This window comes from Lampetra fluviatilis, chromosome 25 (genome assembly GCF_964198595.1).
Source record: "Lampetra fluviatilis chromosome 25, kcLamFluv1.1, whole genome shotgun sequence".
NCBI classification, from domain to species: domain Eukaryota; kingdom Metazoa; phylum Chordata; class Hyperoartia; order Petromyzontiformes; family Petromyzontidae; genus Lampetra; species Lampetra fluviatilis.
Window position 1 is genome coordinate 9,997,392 of NC_136299.1, and position 14,402 is coordinate 10,011,793.

At 47.3% G+C, this 14,402-nt stretch overlaps 1 protein-coding gene across 2 annotated transcripts in view; it reads right to left on the reverse strand.

Moving 5' to 3' along the window:
• Positions 1-10,802, reverse strand: part of LOC144941803 (fasciculation and elongation protein zeta-2-like) — a 50,404-nt gene extending 39,602 nt beyond the window's left edge. The window contains exon 1 of one of the 2 annotated variants that reach the window (XM_078868251.1): positions 9,946-10,800. In XM_078868251.1, coding sequence (XP_078724377.1) covers positions 9,946-10,637 — 692 coding nt within the window. In that variant the 5' untranslated portion in view covers positions 10,638-10,800. Of the gene's footprint in view, positions 1-9,945 lie in introns of both variants that reach the window. The other variant, XM_078868252.1, reaches the window with a different exon arrangement.
• Positions 10,803-14,402: the final 3,600 nt, after the last annotated feature.

Sequence of the window (14,402 nt, forward strand, 5' to 3'; positions counted from 1 at the left end):
TTTAAGTTGACTTCAACGGCAGCCGTCTTTGCACTCCTACCATGTAATCCTGCCTAATGTGCCAGATTATTGCATTATAAAGCAATACCCACTGAGCAGTGAACACACGTTAATGTCGGGAAAAACGCAGCCTTCGCGGGCCCTTAAGTAGGTTACGTAAATTAATTGTAAGTAGTGTACTTTGGGAGGGCTCAGAGAACATGGCCTTGGGCACTTTACTCTCTTATGCTTCCGTTTGGATTGCTGCGGACACTGAAGGCTGTGCAGTTTTGTCCCATTATGACAGGTCGCTCGGAAGTTCTCCATCTGATGAAAGACTTGCTTACGCAAGCAGAACACTCGTGTTTTGGTTGAGGTTTTTAAAACGATTCTGCGCACAGCACCGCCAGGAACGCATGACCAATCATAGCATCTGCAGATTTCGAGCGTCAGTGATGATGGCCAAAGTGACGACTGTAATTGTGATGACGACCAAAATTGCAAGAATTCACCCGATTTTACCGACTGGATTGTCATTAAATCGTCGTCAAACTAGAAATGCTCTTGCGATGGAGACGTAAATTTACCAGAATAAAAAAATTCAGTCCTTATTTCTGTATCTTAATGGATGCCAGGCCTCTTCACACTGTTGGCCACGGGCGTTGTTTGACTATGTATCGCCAACGCTTTGAAAATCACCGACTGAAATGTGGCGGACAGGGCTCGCCACGATACGGACACGTGAAAGAGAGCTTCAGGGCTCGTTGGAATTCTCCGAAATAAACAAAAGAGGTCAAAATGCACATCGACGCTACTGAACATCTCGCCGCCCTGGCAGAGGAAGATCGGTCACGGTGGACGTATTAAAACCGCAGGAGTGGCTGTGAACCATGGAGGACCTCACCAGAGCTAAAGACCGGGTCACAACATCATCATCATCTTGGGGCAGATAACGGACAAACATACGAGAGTGGTGGCACGGCACGAGCAGGAGGTGGGGCAGGGGGGGGAGTGCCTATTGGTGAAGGGAGCATTCCCAGATCTTTTGAGACGTCACTTGCCACTGACATTAAATGTGGTCGGGAATTTAGACCCGAGTTTCCAAGTTCAGGGGACAGTGCGCTAAACCGCTGCGCCACAATTGCACGAAAAAAAGTTGATAAGCATACTGAAACACAAAGATTCCTGTTTTCGCTTTTTAAAGCATAGGGGGCAGGTACTGTCAGAGAGAACGGCGACGAATTGTCACGATTCGGAGTTTCACAATTCAATTCAATAATTGGTTTAAGTCAAACAATCATTGTCTTAAACAGAGTGGTAAATGCAGCACCTCAAGTAGTCGGTAGGTACTTCAGAGTTGTGGACAAGTCGAGTCGGGAAGGCTGCCCAATGACTCTGCCCAAAACATTTGAAGGGCTGTGCATCTCTGCCTCCCGAGCAGTGGCCTTTTACTGGTAGGAACCTCCTGGTTACACCAGCCCACAGGGGATTATTGTGTCCGTCCGTCCGTCGTGCAGGGAGGGGCTGGGTGGGGAGGGGCTGGGTGGGGAGGTTGGGGCTGGGTGGGGGGTGGGAGGGGTGGGGCTGGGTGGGGAGGGGCTGGTCACCCCGTGGTGCCCTTATAAAACTCAATGTTTAACCTACTCACGCGGGCATGTGCCCGCCCTCACAGTCGGGCATATTTGCGGAATACACCACGCCGCCGTTGACCCTGGCCATTGACCGAGCAACCCAACGTTCCTACCAGCTCCCTCCGCAGGAATGTGTTAAATGTGCTGTACAATCACACGCACCCACCCACAGCTTAGCACACAATCTAGCAATCACGTACGATCTCAGCCTCCTTAATTACAGCTAAAAGTGTGCGCTTACAGCTTCTTTAACAGCGAGTCAAATAAGCAGTGCAATTAAGAGTTGTGCACATGAAGGCAGTTAAAAACAAACCGTGGCACTCTTATCAACTCCATGGTTAAAGCAAGCAGCGCGGTGGTGATGCCCTCATTTGGCGGGCTAATATACTTGGCGTGGTAATTACAATCGTGGGCTTCTGTGCATTCTTTAAAACTAGTGAGGGTGGCTCAGCATGTAAAACGAGCCAAGGAGAAGGAAATTAACACAAACTAAACTGGCCACTAACCCCCCCCACCCCCCAAAATTGCCACATTACGACAAGCGGCGAGGAGAGCCCCAGTCCACGAGCGTGGCATCACCTCCTGCACATCCAGGTGGAGCTCACGAGACCCAATTGAATCTTGTCTCTTCACATTGCGGTGGGACCCTTCACAAGCTCTCCGTCAAAAAAATATAATCTATTTTGCGCTCTCACCGTGAACCCGTGGGAACCAAATAACAAACACATTCAGGTGTCCGCTTCACCGTCGTTGAGGTCACGCTCTGCTGATGAGACACAGACATTGAAGCCAGTTCAATTTCCTGGCTTTACAGAAATGCCTTTGGAAAACATTGCTCTGTATAGGCCGATTTGGACAAAAGGCGGCAGTACTCAAACGTTGCAAGTACTGTACTTATAATTTCGGAAGAATGATGAAATCAGTATATGGTTACATTTCGAGTTCAAATCCTGGTTGTGGGTTAACTCAGCCCATAATCCCTCAGGGTCGATAAAATAGGTTCCCACTTCATGGGTAGATCAACAGATGTCCTATGGATAGACTCATCCCTGCCATAGGAACGTGACATTTCCACCACTGAATTAGGGCTGTGAACGGGAGATGAACACCGCTACTGTGCTCATTTGAACAGGAAATCACGAGGATTTTTTGTATTTATTTACAAACTTCACGAAACAGTTATTATACATTTGTTGGTGGAGGAATGGTCACCTGTCTGATTTATTTACGTTCATCGCTCAAGTGTTTCGTTCCCGCCCCTGAGTTAAACGGACCCCGCTGGTGTCCGCTAATGAGGACAGCAGGCGGCGGACAGCTTGGCATGCCTCCACCGGTTCTCGCGCACGCTCATACGATGTGGAACACAATGTCTGCGGAAGTACATTTATTATTTGAATCCCGCAGTGGCTTAGTGACAAAGGTCACGTATCGCACGGCGTGGCTCACGAAGGCGCCGCTTGCCTTCGCAGGCTCCCGTCGCTGCTGCAGCTGCGAATGCGTCCAAGCGTCCTCTTGTAAATGCAACTTTTTGGCAACCACCGAATGTTGGTGGTGGCTTTAAGCACGAGGCAAGCAATGTTTCGCTGATTAAAGCCGCTTATTTATACTCGTTAAAACACGCATTAGATCGTGGGTGCGCGAATCGAAAATGTATTGTTTATGCAAATTACACGCTAATATCAGAAGCAGCTGTCACCCGTGGTGTAACGGGTCGCACGCGAGAATGGCGAACCAGAGGTCGCCGGTTCGATTCGAAATCCCGGAGGTGGCAGATGAAACAATGGTGCACGTTTCTTAAATTACCCCCCACTCCCCCTTCTCAATGCCCCCCCCCCCCACCTCACCCCCACCGAGCAATGTAAACGTATCCTAAGCGCTTTTGAGATGAAATTTGCATGCACGACGTTATATCAAAACCTAACATTGAACCTAACTGCAGCCACAACTCATGGAATTTCTTCGAATTGCAGTGATTGGAAGGGCGACTCATTGCATGCCTACCTAATGATGTTCATAGCATGTGCTTCCACGTCGTTAAAAAAGCAGCTCCTTAATTAGAATGTGAATTAAACTGTGCTCATTGAATGCACGAAAAAGCTGAAAGATTTGAAAAGCCGTGCTGGGTTTGACACACGAAACATAGCATCGAGTACAGTCGTTTTGATGCCATTACTAACGGCCGGTAATCACCGTCACTGATGGGCCAATTTAAACCTTTTGTCCGCTTCCCAGAATCATTTCAATTGCTTTTTCGATTTTAATTAAATTGAAACATTGCACAACGGTGCTCCACTGCCATCAACTTGCCCTGGAAGTGCGCTCGTTATTTTCCCATCGTACTAATTTATCTTGAGCACCCACCTTTGCAGGTTTCTTTTTGAAATTCTTCAATGACTCATAATAAGACTGGAAACAGGAAGGCTTCTTCGCAATTCTGGCAAGTCGCCTGATGAAGCTGGTTGCAATCGCCAGTGAAAACGTCGTACTCAAATTGTAAATGTCGTGGGTTTACTCTCCAACACACCGGTGTGCTGAAGGACTAATTAACTAATTAACGGGACAAACCTTACTGATTGGCTGTGTCGGGTGGTGGTGGGTTAACGACACATTTATATTTATGCGATCAAACCCAAAAACCTTTATTATGAATATGATTGGTCGCAAAAGCCTACGTGTTAAATTCTTAAATAACTGCTTGCAATTTTCATTGGTTGTGGTCAAGGCGATGTCACAGTTAATCATGAGATAGTTAACAAGTGCACCATTCTCACATGTATCCCTTTTACTGCCCCAACACGAACTGCGGGAAAACATCTTCAAATGTCGCCGTGAGTAACTCTGGCGAAATCCTCTTCTGATTTTGTCGCTTTCTTCTACAATCTCAGTGTAGCCGTTGCATTTTGTGTACAAGACGGCCGCTGATCCGAAACTAACAACAGAGTGGAAGCTAAGGGAGAGAACACGTCACAAAGAATACGTCCATCGCGGAGACAGAGCGATGGAATGGTATGGCAACGGCACGGGAAGACCTTCCTCCAGCAGTATCTAGATCATGGCCGACGATAACGATGACGATATTGTTCCATTGTGGCTGGCGAAGGTCAGCCAGTGTATGGTAACACGCGCAGAATCACCGCCGCACACAACATTTTTATCCCCGGGGAAGGCGTCATGGGTGTACGTCATTTCTCCGCCCAAGCCTCGCACACAGGATTATTCGACTCTTTTTTTAAATCAATCTACGCATCCCTTGATGTGTAGAGCTCATTACGGCGCCGTTGGTTATGCTCCGCAGCACTGGCCATTCTTTGCGCCGAGAGAGCATCATGACAACATTAGCGGAAGCGTACATGATGTACCCTGGTGTGCATCGCCTCCTCCAAGGCTACATCTAATGCATAAGTTGTGCCGTGCCAAACCCCTGCACGATCTCGTCAGAGCTCGGAAGCGCAGCAGGGCTGGGCTTGGGCAATGCTTGGATGGGTGACCACCATGCACACGCAGGTTGTTGTCATAGGTGGAGGGCTACGAGATTGGCAGCGCAGCAAGATACATTATTGTACTGTTCTATTACGGACCACATATACGATCCGCGCCGTCAACAACCAGCACTGATCACCGTGGGGAAGTACGATGAGCCATCACCCCACGACTAACACTGCACAAGGAGGCCTTCATCATGCCGTGGATTGATCGTGGCATCTGCTGCTTCTACTGCAGCTGCTTGATTATGATGATAATGACATGAACCAGACAAGTCATGTCTCTCTGTTATGTCCCCATATCCCACTGGGAAAGGAAGAGCAATGCAAACCGGGCTGGATGGTAATCAGCACACACTGCCAGGAAAATTAAATAAGATATTGATTGGCGCGATATTCATACGGCGCCTGCAATATATAAGCCGCGAGGCTTGCGTTTTTCGATCGATGCGATCTCAACATCCCTGTCTTTTGCGATCGATGTGATCTCAACATCCCTGCGTTAATATTTAAGTAGGTGCAGCAAGGTGCAGTCATGCAGACCGGCACACCGTCAATTGACGCATGCGCTCCAGTGACGTACCTGCGCCATCAAACACAGAAAATAAATTAGATGCTCGTTTTCTTGCTGCAACCACACAAAACGCACGTACATAAATAACATCGTGACAAGCTATGCTACGGAACATACAAATTCCATAAATGCCCCTTGCACACAAAATAAGTCAATTCATGCGCTGGTGACTAAAATAACTGGAGTGCAAGAAGCACTACCTTTGCTGGTATAACCAAGGCCGCCGTGGCAGAGGTGAAAGGGGCAATGTGCTCTGGGTTTCGCACAAAAGAAGGCCCCACAATGGGCCTGTGGATGCTGGAATAAGGGGACCCCATGTGGCGTTCTGCCCTCGGCTTCCAAGGAACCTTTTAGTGACCCACAGGCGTAACTATAATATATCTAACCGAATTTCTAAACCTGTTTACAATACAATAATCTATATGTTTTTGTAAACAAATTTGAGTGAGCTGGAAACCTGGTAAAAGAAGGCACGTGTGTTTAAGCGATAGACAATTTTCATGCTCCATTGTATAGGAAACATCGATCATTCATTGCATAAAATGTGTGGTCACTTTTCAAGTGCAAGTAGGGTGCCCACTTGCCGTTGCAGATATAACAGAGAATATATTCAATTGCTCATTTTCCTTCTGGCATGCTCCAAATTAAGGCCTATTTAACGGTCCATCATCAACCATGATACTTCCACTGCTGGATGAAGGCCTCAACCAAGCCATCGTAATTTCTCACGATCCTGCGAATAGTTATAACAAAATGGTCACTTTGATCAGTGTTACAATTACGGATAATAAAATGATAATGGTTACATAAGCTTCATATCCAACGTTGTAACTGTTGTTTTATGCCTTAAAACATTATGTTGGGTAAAATGTAAAGGTGCAGCCTTGCAATTTCTTGCTTATGCCCCTGCATGGGTGAAGGGCCTCCAATACTGAGAGCTCGAGAAAATTCCTGTGTAGGATAATGTGGCCTACGACTAATATTCGGTGAAAAGATCCATAATTTACCCCACCACACGGGGCCTGCCATTCCTCTTCTTCTTTCGTATGGCTGATGTAGATGCAAAGCACCAACTACAATTTCACATTCTGGCATGCCACTGGAAGGGTGATTCAATAATCTTGCTCTCATTGTTTCAACTGCCACACCCGGGAGATTGAATCGAACCAACGACGTCCGGATTGAAAGTGCTGTGTTGCGTGGCAGCGGCCGAAGGTTAGTTCGACAACATTTCCTAAAAATAGACCCTGCTCCTAATTAGATGACTTGATTTATGTACAAATTAAAACTCGATGGAATCATGGTCCAATGTAATTTGTGTGATTGCACAATTCATGATGTCCAATGGCTCACATACATGAATTGCTGTTTCCTAATAGCCCTATACACATAATGTAAGTGGCAGCATCTTAATTTTTCCGGAGGCAAGAGTGGACATTATTATTATTAGCTACTGTTGTGTATGAAATGTACAGTGGAAAGGTCATGGGTGAATTAATAATTTTGTACACAGACAAATCACCACGTTAACAATAACATGGAGAAGGAATTATTCCACTACAGATGTGGGACCAATCACAATTGTAAATGTGCAATTCTTAATTGCAATCAAAATGCAATGGTAATTTCAGCTAACACCGCTGCTGTAATTGTATTTCTAATTGACACCAGGTCTGCTGCAATATAACTGTAATATTAATGTGCAACCCTCCGTCAGCCCACTGCTGGATGAAGTCGTCCATATGCTGTTCAGTCACTGGGGGTGTGTTTCAACATACTCCACCAAGCTGGTCACTGTGGATTGGTGAAGACAGCAGGGTAAGAATCGAACTCAGGTTGCCAGGTTCAAAGCAGAATGAGCTAACCACTGTGCCATCATCTCACTTCTACAACAAAAAACAAATTTCTCCTCCCTTAGCATCAACAGATGCACTATTTCGGAAATAAAATAACGATGTTAAAATATTTGCCCCATTCTTCAGTGAGATTTGATTGGTAAAAGACGGCACAACTTTTTGATCCCGGGTGAACTTTCACAACCGTTTAATGCAAATAAAGAAACACTTAATACAGCAAAAAGTAACTTAAAAAGTCAATGGATGACAACCCAAATAAATATCCAGTACTATGCAAACCTATTGACAGGTGGCGTCCTCCAGACAGGCATCTGGCAGTCCGTGGCATGGGAGGTATGGAAGAGTTTATCCCTGACAAAGGGTCATCAGCAAGCCACGCCCAGCTAAAGACTGCAATAGAACAGCCATATTGTTGACATTTGATCATTATGAGCCAAGATCTATATCCATAGCTACTATCAATCTAGCTGCTGCACACGAGCTGATTTCATTGCTCCACCTCCACGTTAGAACGTCCTCGTGAGTGTACTCCCTCGTGTGGCTGCCGATCAGTCGTGAGCCTCGACCATGCTGTCATTTATAATACACTTTATTTACATATTTGGGAAAGCATCACTGATGAGTATTCAAGTTCAAGTATAGGGCGTAACGTTCTATTCCCGGCCCACGGCTACCGTCAGTGGCGAATGACGTCTAAACCCGTCCCAGGCCACCAGCTTTCACCAACCTTGAGCTGACCAGCGTAGTGAAGTGTGTAGTTGAATATTTTAAAAAGAACGGTACGGTGTTGGGAAGCATTCGTCTCGAAGTAGATTTACAAGACTATCAATTATTATTGTTGTAATAATACAGATATCTACCACCACCTCCTCCACCAGCACCACCACCACCCCACGACCATCAATCACCACCAAATATCCCCCGAATAGCCTTAAACAGAATGTTGGGGCAAGTGCTGTTAGTGAGTAACACCTATGAAGGCCGCCACAGCACACGAGGTGGGTGGCCAGCACCACGCCCGGCCGCCTTTGTCTCCCCAGTGCTGATATATTACACACCGCATCAGGTACACATTTGAGGCTGAGTCGACCCTGGAGAGGCCCATGACGGGTTCAGGTAAACGTCATTGCTGTTTGCCGTAATCAGGAATCGAACCCGGGTTGGCAGGCTCGTAGGGCAACGCTCGAATCGCTACACTACCGCTCCCCTACAATTACCACCACCACCAATACCAACATCCCCCGACCTCCACCATTACCACCAACACCTCCATCACTACATCCAACAACCTCCTCCACCAACACTACCACCACGTCCACCACCAACATCAACCCCGTTACCTCCTCCACCACAATCTCCACCAATACCATAATCACCTCCTCCACCAACACCATCACTACCACCACCAACATCGTTTCCTCCACCAACATCTCCACAAATACCATCATCACCACCATCACCTCTGCCAACAACCTCCTCGACCAACACTATCACGATCACCACGTCCACCATCAACACCGTTTCCTCCACCAAAACCATCATCACCTCCACCAACACCTCCATCACGACCACCAACACCTCCTCCAACAACACCATCACTACCACCACGTCCACCATCAACATAATTTCCTCCTCCACCACCACCATCATCATCATTATTACCACTTCCATCACCTCAGCCAACACCACCCTCACCAACACCTCCATCACGACCACCACGTCCACCATCAACATCGTTTCCTCCTCCTCCACCAATACCATCATCACCAACACCACCCTCACCAACACCTCCACTACGACCACCAACACCATCACTACCATCTCGCCCACCATCAACATCGTTTCCTCCTCCTCCACCACCACCAATACCATCATCACCAACACCACCCTCACCAACACCTCCATCACGACCACCAACACCATCACTACCACCACGTCCACCATCAACATCGTTCCTCCTCCTCCTCCACCACCACCAATACCATCATCACCAACACCTCCATCACTACCACCACGTCCACCATCAACATCGTTCCTCCTCCTCCACCACCACCATCATTACTATCACCTCAGCCAACACCACCCTCACCAACACCTCCATCACGACCACCAACACCATCACTACCACCTCGTCCACCATCAACATCGTTTCCTCCTCCACCACCAATACCATCACCACCACCACCACCACCACCTCCACCACGACCACCAACACCATCACTACCATCTCGTCCACCATCAACATCGTTTCCTCCTCCTCCACCACCACCAATACCATTCATCACCACCACCACCACCACCATTCATCACCAACACCACCCTCACCAACACCTCCATCACGACCATCTCGTCCACCATCAACATCGTTTCCTCCTCCACCACCACCACCACCACCCGTGTGCTCCACGTGGGGGTATACTCACTCATCGTCCTTGAGCTTCAAGCCCTGCTCGGCGAGCGGCACGACGGGTGCGATGTAGCCCGTGTCCGTGTCGAAGTTGCGGAAACACACAGTCAGCTTCTCGTCAAAGTCGTTCACCAGGTCCTCCATGGACTTGAAGCTCACGATCTCGCCCGAGAAGCTCTCCAGGTCGGCGAAGTCTTCCAAATTATCGGTGGACGACGCCGCCAATGCCTTCGCGGCCGATGTGGTGGTGTTGGTAGTGGCGGTGATTTTGGCGATGTTGTTGGTGGCATTGGCGGCGGTGCTGATGGTGTTGGACGTGGCGATGTGGCCGCTGTTGCTGCCGCCGATGTTGTTGGTGGTAATTGCACTGGAGATATTATACGAAGACGAAGTAGACGTCAACATTCTAACGGTGACATCTCCAAACACCTCGGACGCATGAGCAGCAGCCGCAGCAGCAACAGCGGCTGCCGGACTAAATGACGATGATGTCGGAGGAAGATGTTGAGGTGGTGGTGGTGGTGGTGGCTGCGGCTGGTGATGATGAAGATGAGGGGATGAGGGTGTCACGTTGAGATCCGAATTCCACGGTTCAGCCTTGGGCTCGCAGCCTCTCGCAGGAGACATGCGGAGCTCATAAAGATCTTGCCAATCTTCGTCGAAGTGGGCGAGCGGCGCGGCCATGTTACGAGCTTCCTCCTTCATCATCCCCCGAGTTTTGTGATTAATTTGCCGGCTACAATTGTGATGATGATGATTATTATATGCGACAATTCAAATCCGCTTGCCGCTGCTGCTCAACGCCGACCCCACCAATACTGCGACGCCCCTATGCAGAGCAGTAATGCGATCCTATCTTCCGGAAGACGTGCTCGCGTTTGTAAACATCTTCCGGAATACGTAGAAACCCCCCCCACCACCAACCCTCCTCCACCCCATTGAATGGTGCATCTTCCGGAAGAGGAAGATTTACATTTTATTTTACTATTTTTATTTTGGGTTCTTTTTTGCTTTTATTATTTTCAATTTATTATTCTTTTTTTATTTTATTCTTTTATTTTCTATCTACGTGACTTTACCGAAATAACCAAGAATATGATTAGGAAGATTAATCCTATTGTGTTCCCCCCCTCCCACCCCCTTTATGAACTCTGCCCACCGCTTCTGGAAGACACCGCGCGGCCACTGCCGAGATTCTCGCTCGCCGATTGGTCACAGGAACGCAATGGGTGGGGGGGGGCCTTGGCGGGGGATGTTGGGGGGGGGCATGGGGGGTGGGCCTTGGGGAGGGGGTGTTAGGGGGGGGGGCTTGGGGTGGGGTTGGGGGGCCTTGGTGGGGGATTGGGGGTGTTGACGTCACCACCCAATGTATACGGGGCGGCGGCCAATCGCGTTGAGCATTACGTCATTGTTTTGATTCGACCACGTGTTACAGCTGTGCACAAAGTTAAAGGCAACCTTGCGTGTTGTAATTCAAATATAATGTATTTAATGGTGATATATATTTCGTAATTTTTTTTTAAAGATCGTCTACTACTCGCGTAACTGTTCATACGCCAATTTAAAGACTGCTTATCGGAATACATTTTTCAAAAATGTAATTCTCATCATCCCCCACGCTGTTAATGGAGCGCAGTCTCCAACTCGTTTGTTCTCCACTCTTATCTCTCGACTGCACACTTTCATTTACGTTCTGTAGAATAGGGACAATTGCCAGCAACGTCGCCTATTGTATATTTACGTTGGAGTTTTTGTTATATGCTGTACGTGTGCTGTAGTATAATGTATTTGAGCGGCCCTTTTGTCGACCAACTTGCTGTGTTTTGGTGCAAAAAACACATTCCTGCGGAGGGAGCTGGTAGGAACGTTGGGTTGCTCGGTCAATGGCCAGGGTCAACGGCGGCGTAGTGTATTCGGAAAATATGCCCGACTGTGAGGGCGGGCACAAGCCGGCGTGAGTAGGTTAAACGTTGAGTTTTATAAGGGCACCACGGGGTGACCAGCCCCTCCCCAACCAGCCCCACCCCTCCCACCCCCCACCCAGCCCCACCCCTCCCACCCCCCACCCAGCCCCACCCTCCCCACCCAGCCCAGCCCCTCCCACCCCCACCCAGCCCAGCCCCTCCCTGCACAACGGACACAATAATCCCCTGTGGGCTGGTGTAACCAGGAGGTTCCTACCAGTATAAGATATCTCCCTAGCTTGTACGCAGGAGCGCATGGGTTCGATCCCGGACCCTGGCGATACCTGTTGTGTAGTTGAACGTGGCGTGTTCTCTCCTCGTGCTGGTCTCGTGGGTTTGTATCCACATCTGGAAACACGCCTCTACAGTATGTGGCTGCGACGATAAATTGCTGCACGTGATGGATGATAAGCCACTTCGATGAGCTACCTGAAAAAGAGCTAATAGCTCATTGGGAATTACTTGCTAAATGAAATAGTTTAGTTTTCCCCAAATGGTTTCTTGTATCATGTCATGAGACAAATAATCCACATTTTGAATACATAATTAGAAGCAAAACAAATCATACTCTTTGGTTCTTTCGGTAAAGTCACGTAGGTGAAAGTTTAAATAATAATAATAATGAAAAAAAATGAAAATAACTAAATAAAATCACGACGTTTCAGAAGCAACACAAGCCTCCATCATCAGGTCGGACAGCCACAGCAAGAAATACGTCGTGATTTAATTTAGTTTTCACTTTTTATTATTATTTATATTTTCACCTACGTGACTTTACTGAAAGAACCAAAGAGTATGGATCCTTGCAGTCACGAAAACTTCAAATAAAAAAAATCACCCAAATACAACTGTGGGGCAACACAACAGTGGCACACATTGTGAACTCATGTCCACTGCGAACTTATGGGTCGCTGTGTGAGTCTGTGTCTCATGTTCACCGTGTGAGTCTCTGTGTCTTGTGTTCACTGTGAGCGTTCACTCGTGCCCAGCATCCAGCAGCTGGATTTACACATCTTATACATACCAACGACAAAGACTCCATTTGATTATCTCTACATAGAAGGGTTCTACCTGCATCTTGGAGAATAACCAACAGTGGCAGAGCAGAAGTCCATTTCTGAGAGCACTATTCACCGCTAGAATTTATCCCTAATTAGGTGCAGAAGCAAAATGTGACAATTGATCGGTGTCGTCGTTGGTGACTGGGCATAGACGGTCAACTTACTTCACGTCGGACGCCGCGGTGGCGGGGAGATGTTAACTACCTCGCCTGGATACAGGAGGTCGTGGGTTCAATCGCGACCTTGACGCCTGTATATTTGGAGTTTGCATGTTTCTCTCCCCGTGGAAGCGTGGGATTTTTCTCCGGGTCCTCCTGTTTTTCCCTCCACATTTAGAATCAACATGCGTTTAGATTATTTGGCTGCTGTACATTTCCATATGATAAGCCACTTTGTTGGGCTATCATTTGTGGCCAGGTTGCTTCTGAAAAAGAGCTGGTAAAATACATAAAAATATAGTTTAGTTTACACTTGAGAACCCAATGTTTTCATAGGCAGCTGCCTGGATTTGACCCCAGATATTCAAGGGTTCCAGCTCAGCGCTCTGACCTCTGACCTCAGAGGGACCAGGCCACCTCTGTTATTCAGGGGATTGTTAAATGACTTAACAGTTTGAAATGACGAGAAACAGCGACACCTGCAGGTCTTGTGATTAAATGAGTCAGTTTAACCCCTCCCCTCCCGAATACAGTAAGCAAATTGTGTATGGCACGCTGCACTATGACCCAGGATTGTTTAAGTTTGTTTCCTAGCCACGGCCATAATGAACCACCGGCTCAGCCTCCCAAATGACTAGAGCATTTGATTAAATTACAATTCTGGGCGATACCCCCACTAAAACAAAACAATAAGAGGTTGGCATTAGAGAAATACACATTTTTATTCCAATGCATCGACATGTCTCCCACCAAAGCGTACCCTTTTTAAATGTTATTTTTTTCTGTTTTATTGCTCTGCTGTAAGACGTGAAGCCGTCACGTTCACAACACTCGATGATCACTTGTTGGGAGGACCAGTAAGAGCACAACACTGCCGCTGTTCACACAACATCCACCCACTACTACTGACATCGCACATAATGCTTCTCACTGTATTGCCATTGCAGGCAGCGATGATGACTGTAGATCTCAATTGACTTCAGACCAGGAGGATATATTTCGAAGGAAGAACAATAATCGATTATCTGGCTTCACCACCCGCATGTGAAATTGAAGTTGTTGTTCTGCATCTACATCAACCATACGAAAGAAGAAGCCTCAACAATTATACTACTGTAATGATACAGATTGCAAATTGCAACGCGCACAACTCGGTTTTCTCAATGGGCTTCACTTGGGAAGTAAACTTATTCATTCTTTTTATTTGTTTCTTTCGGTTAAGTCACGTCTAAAGATATAATAATAAATTAAATTAAATAATAGAATACGACGTTTCGATTGCAACACAAG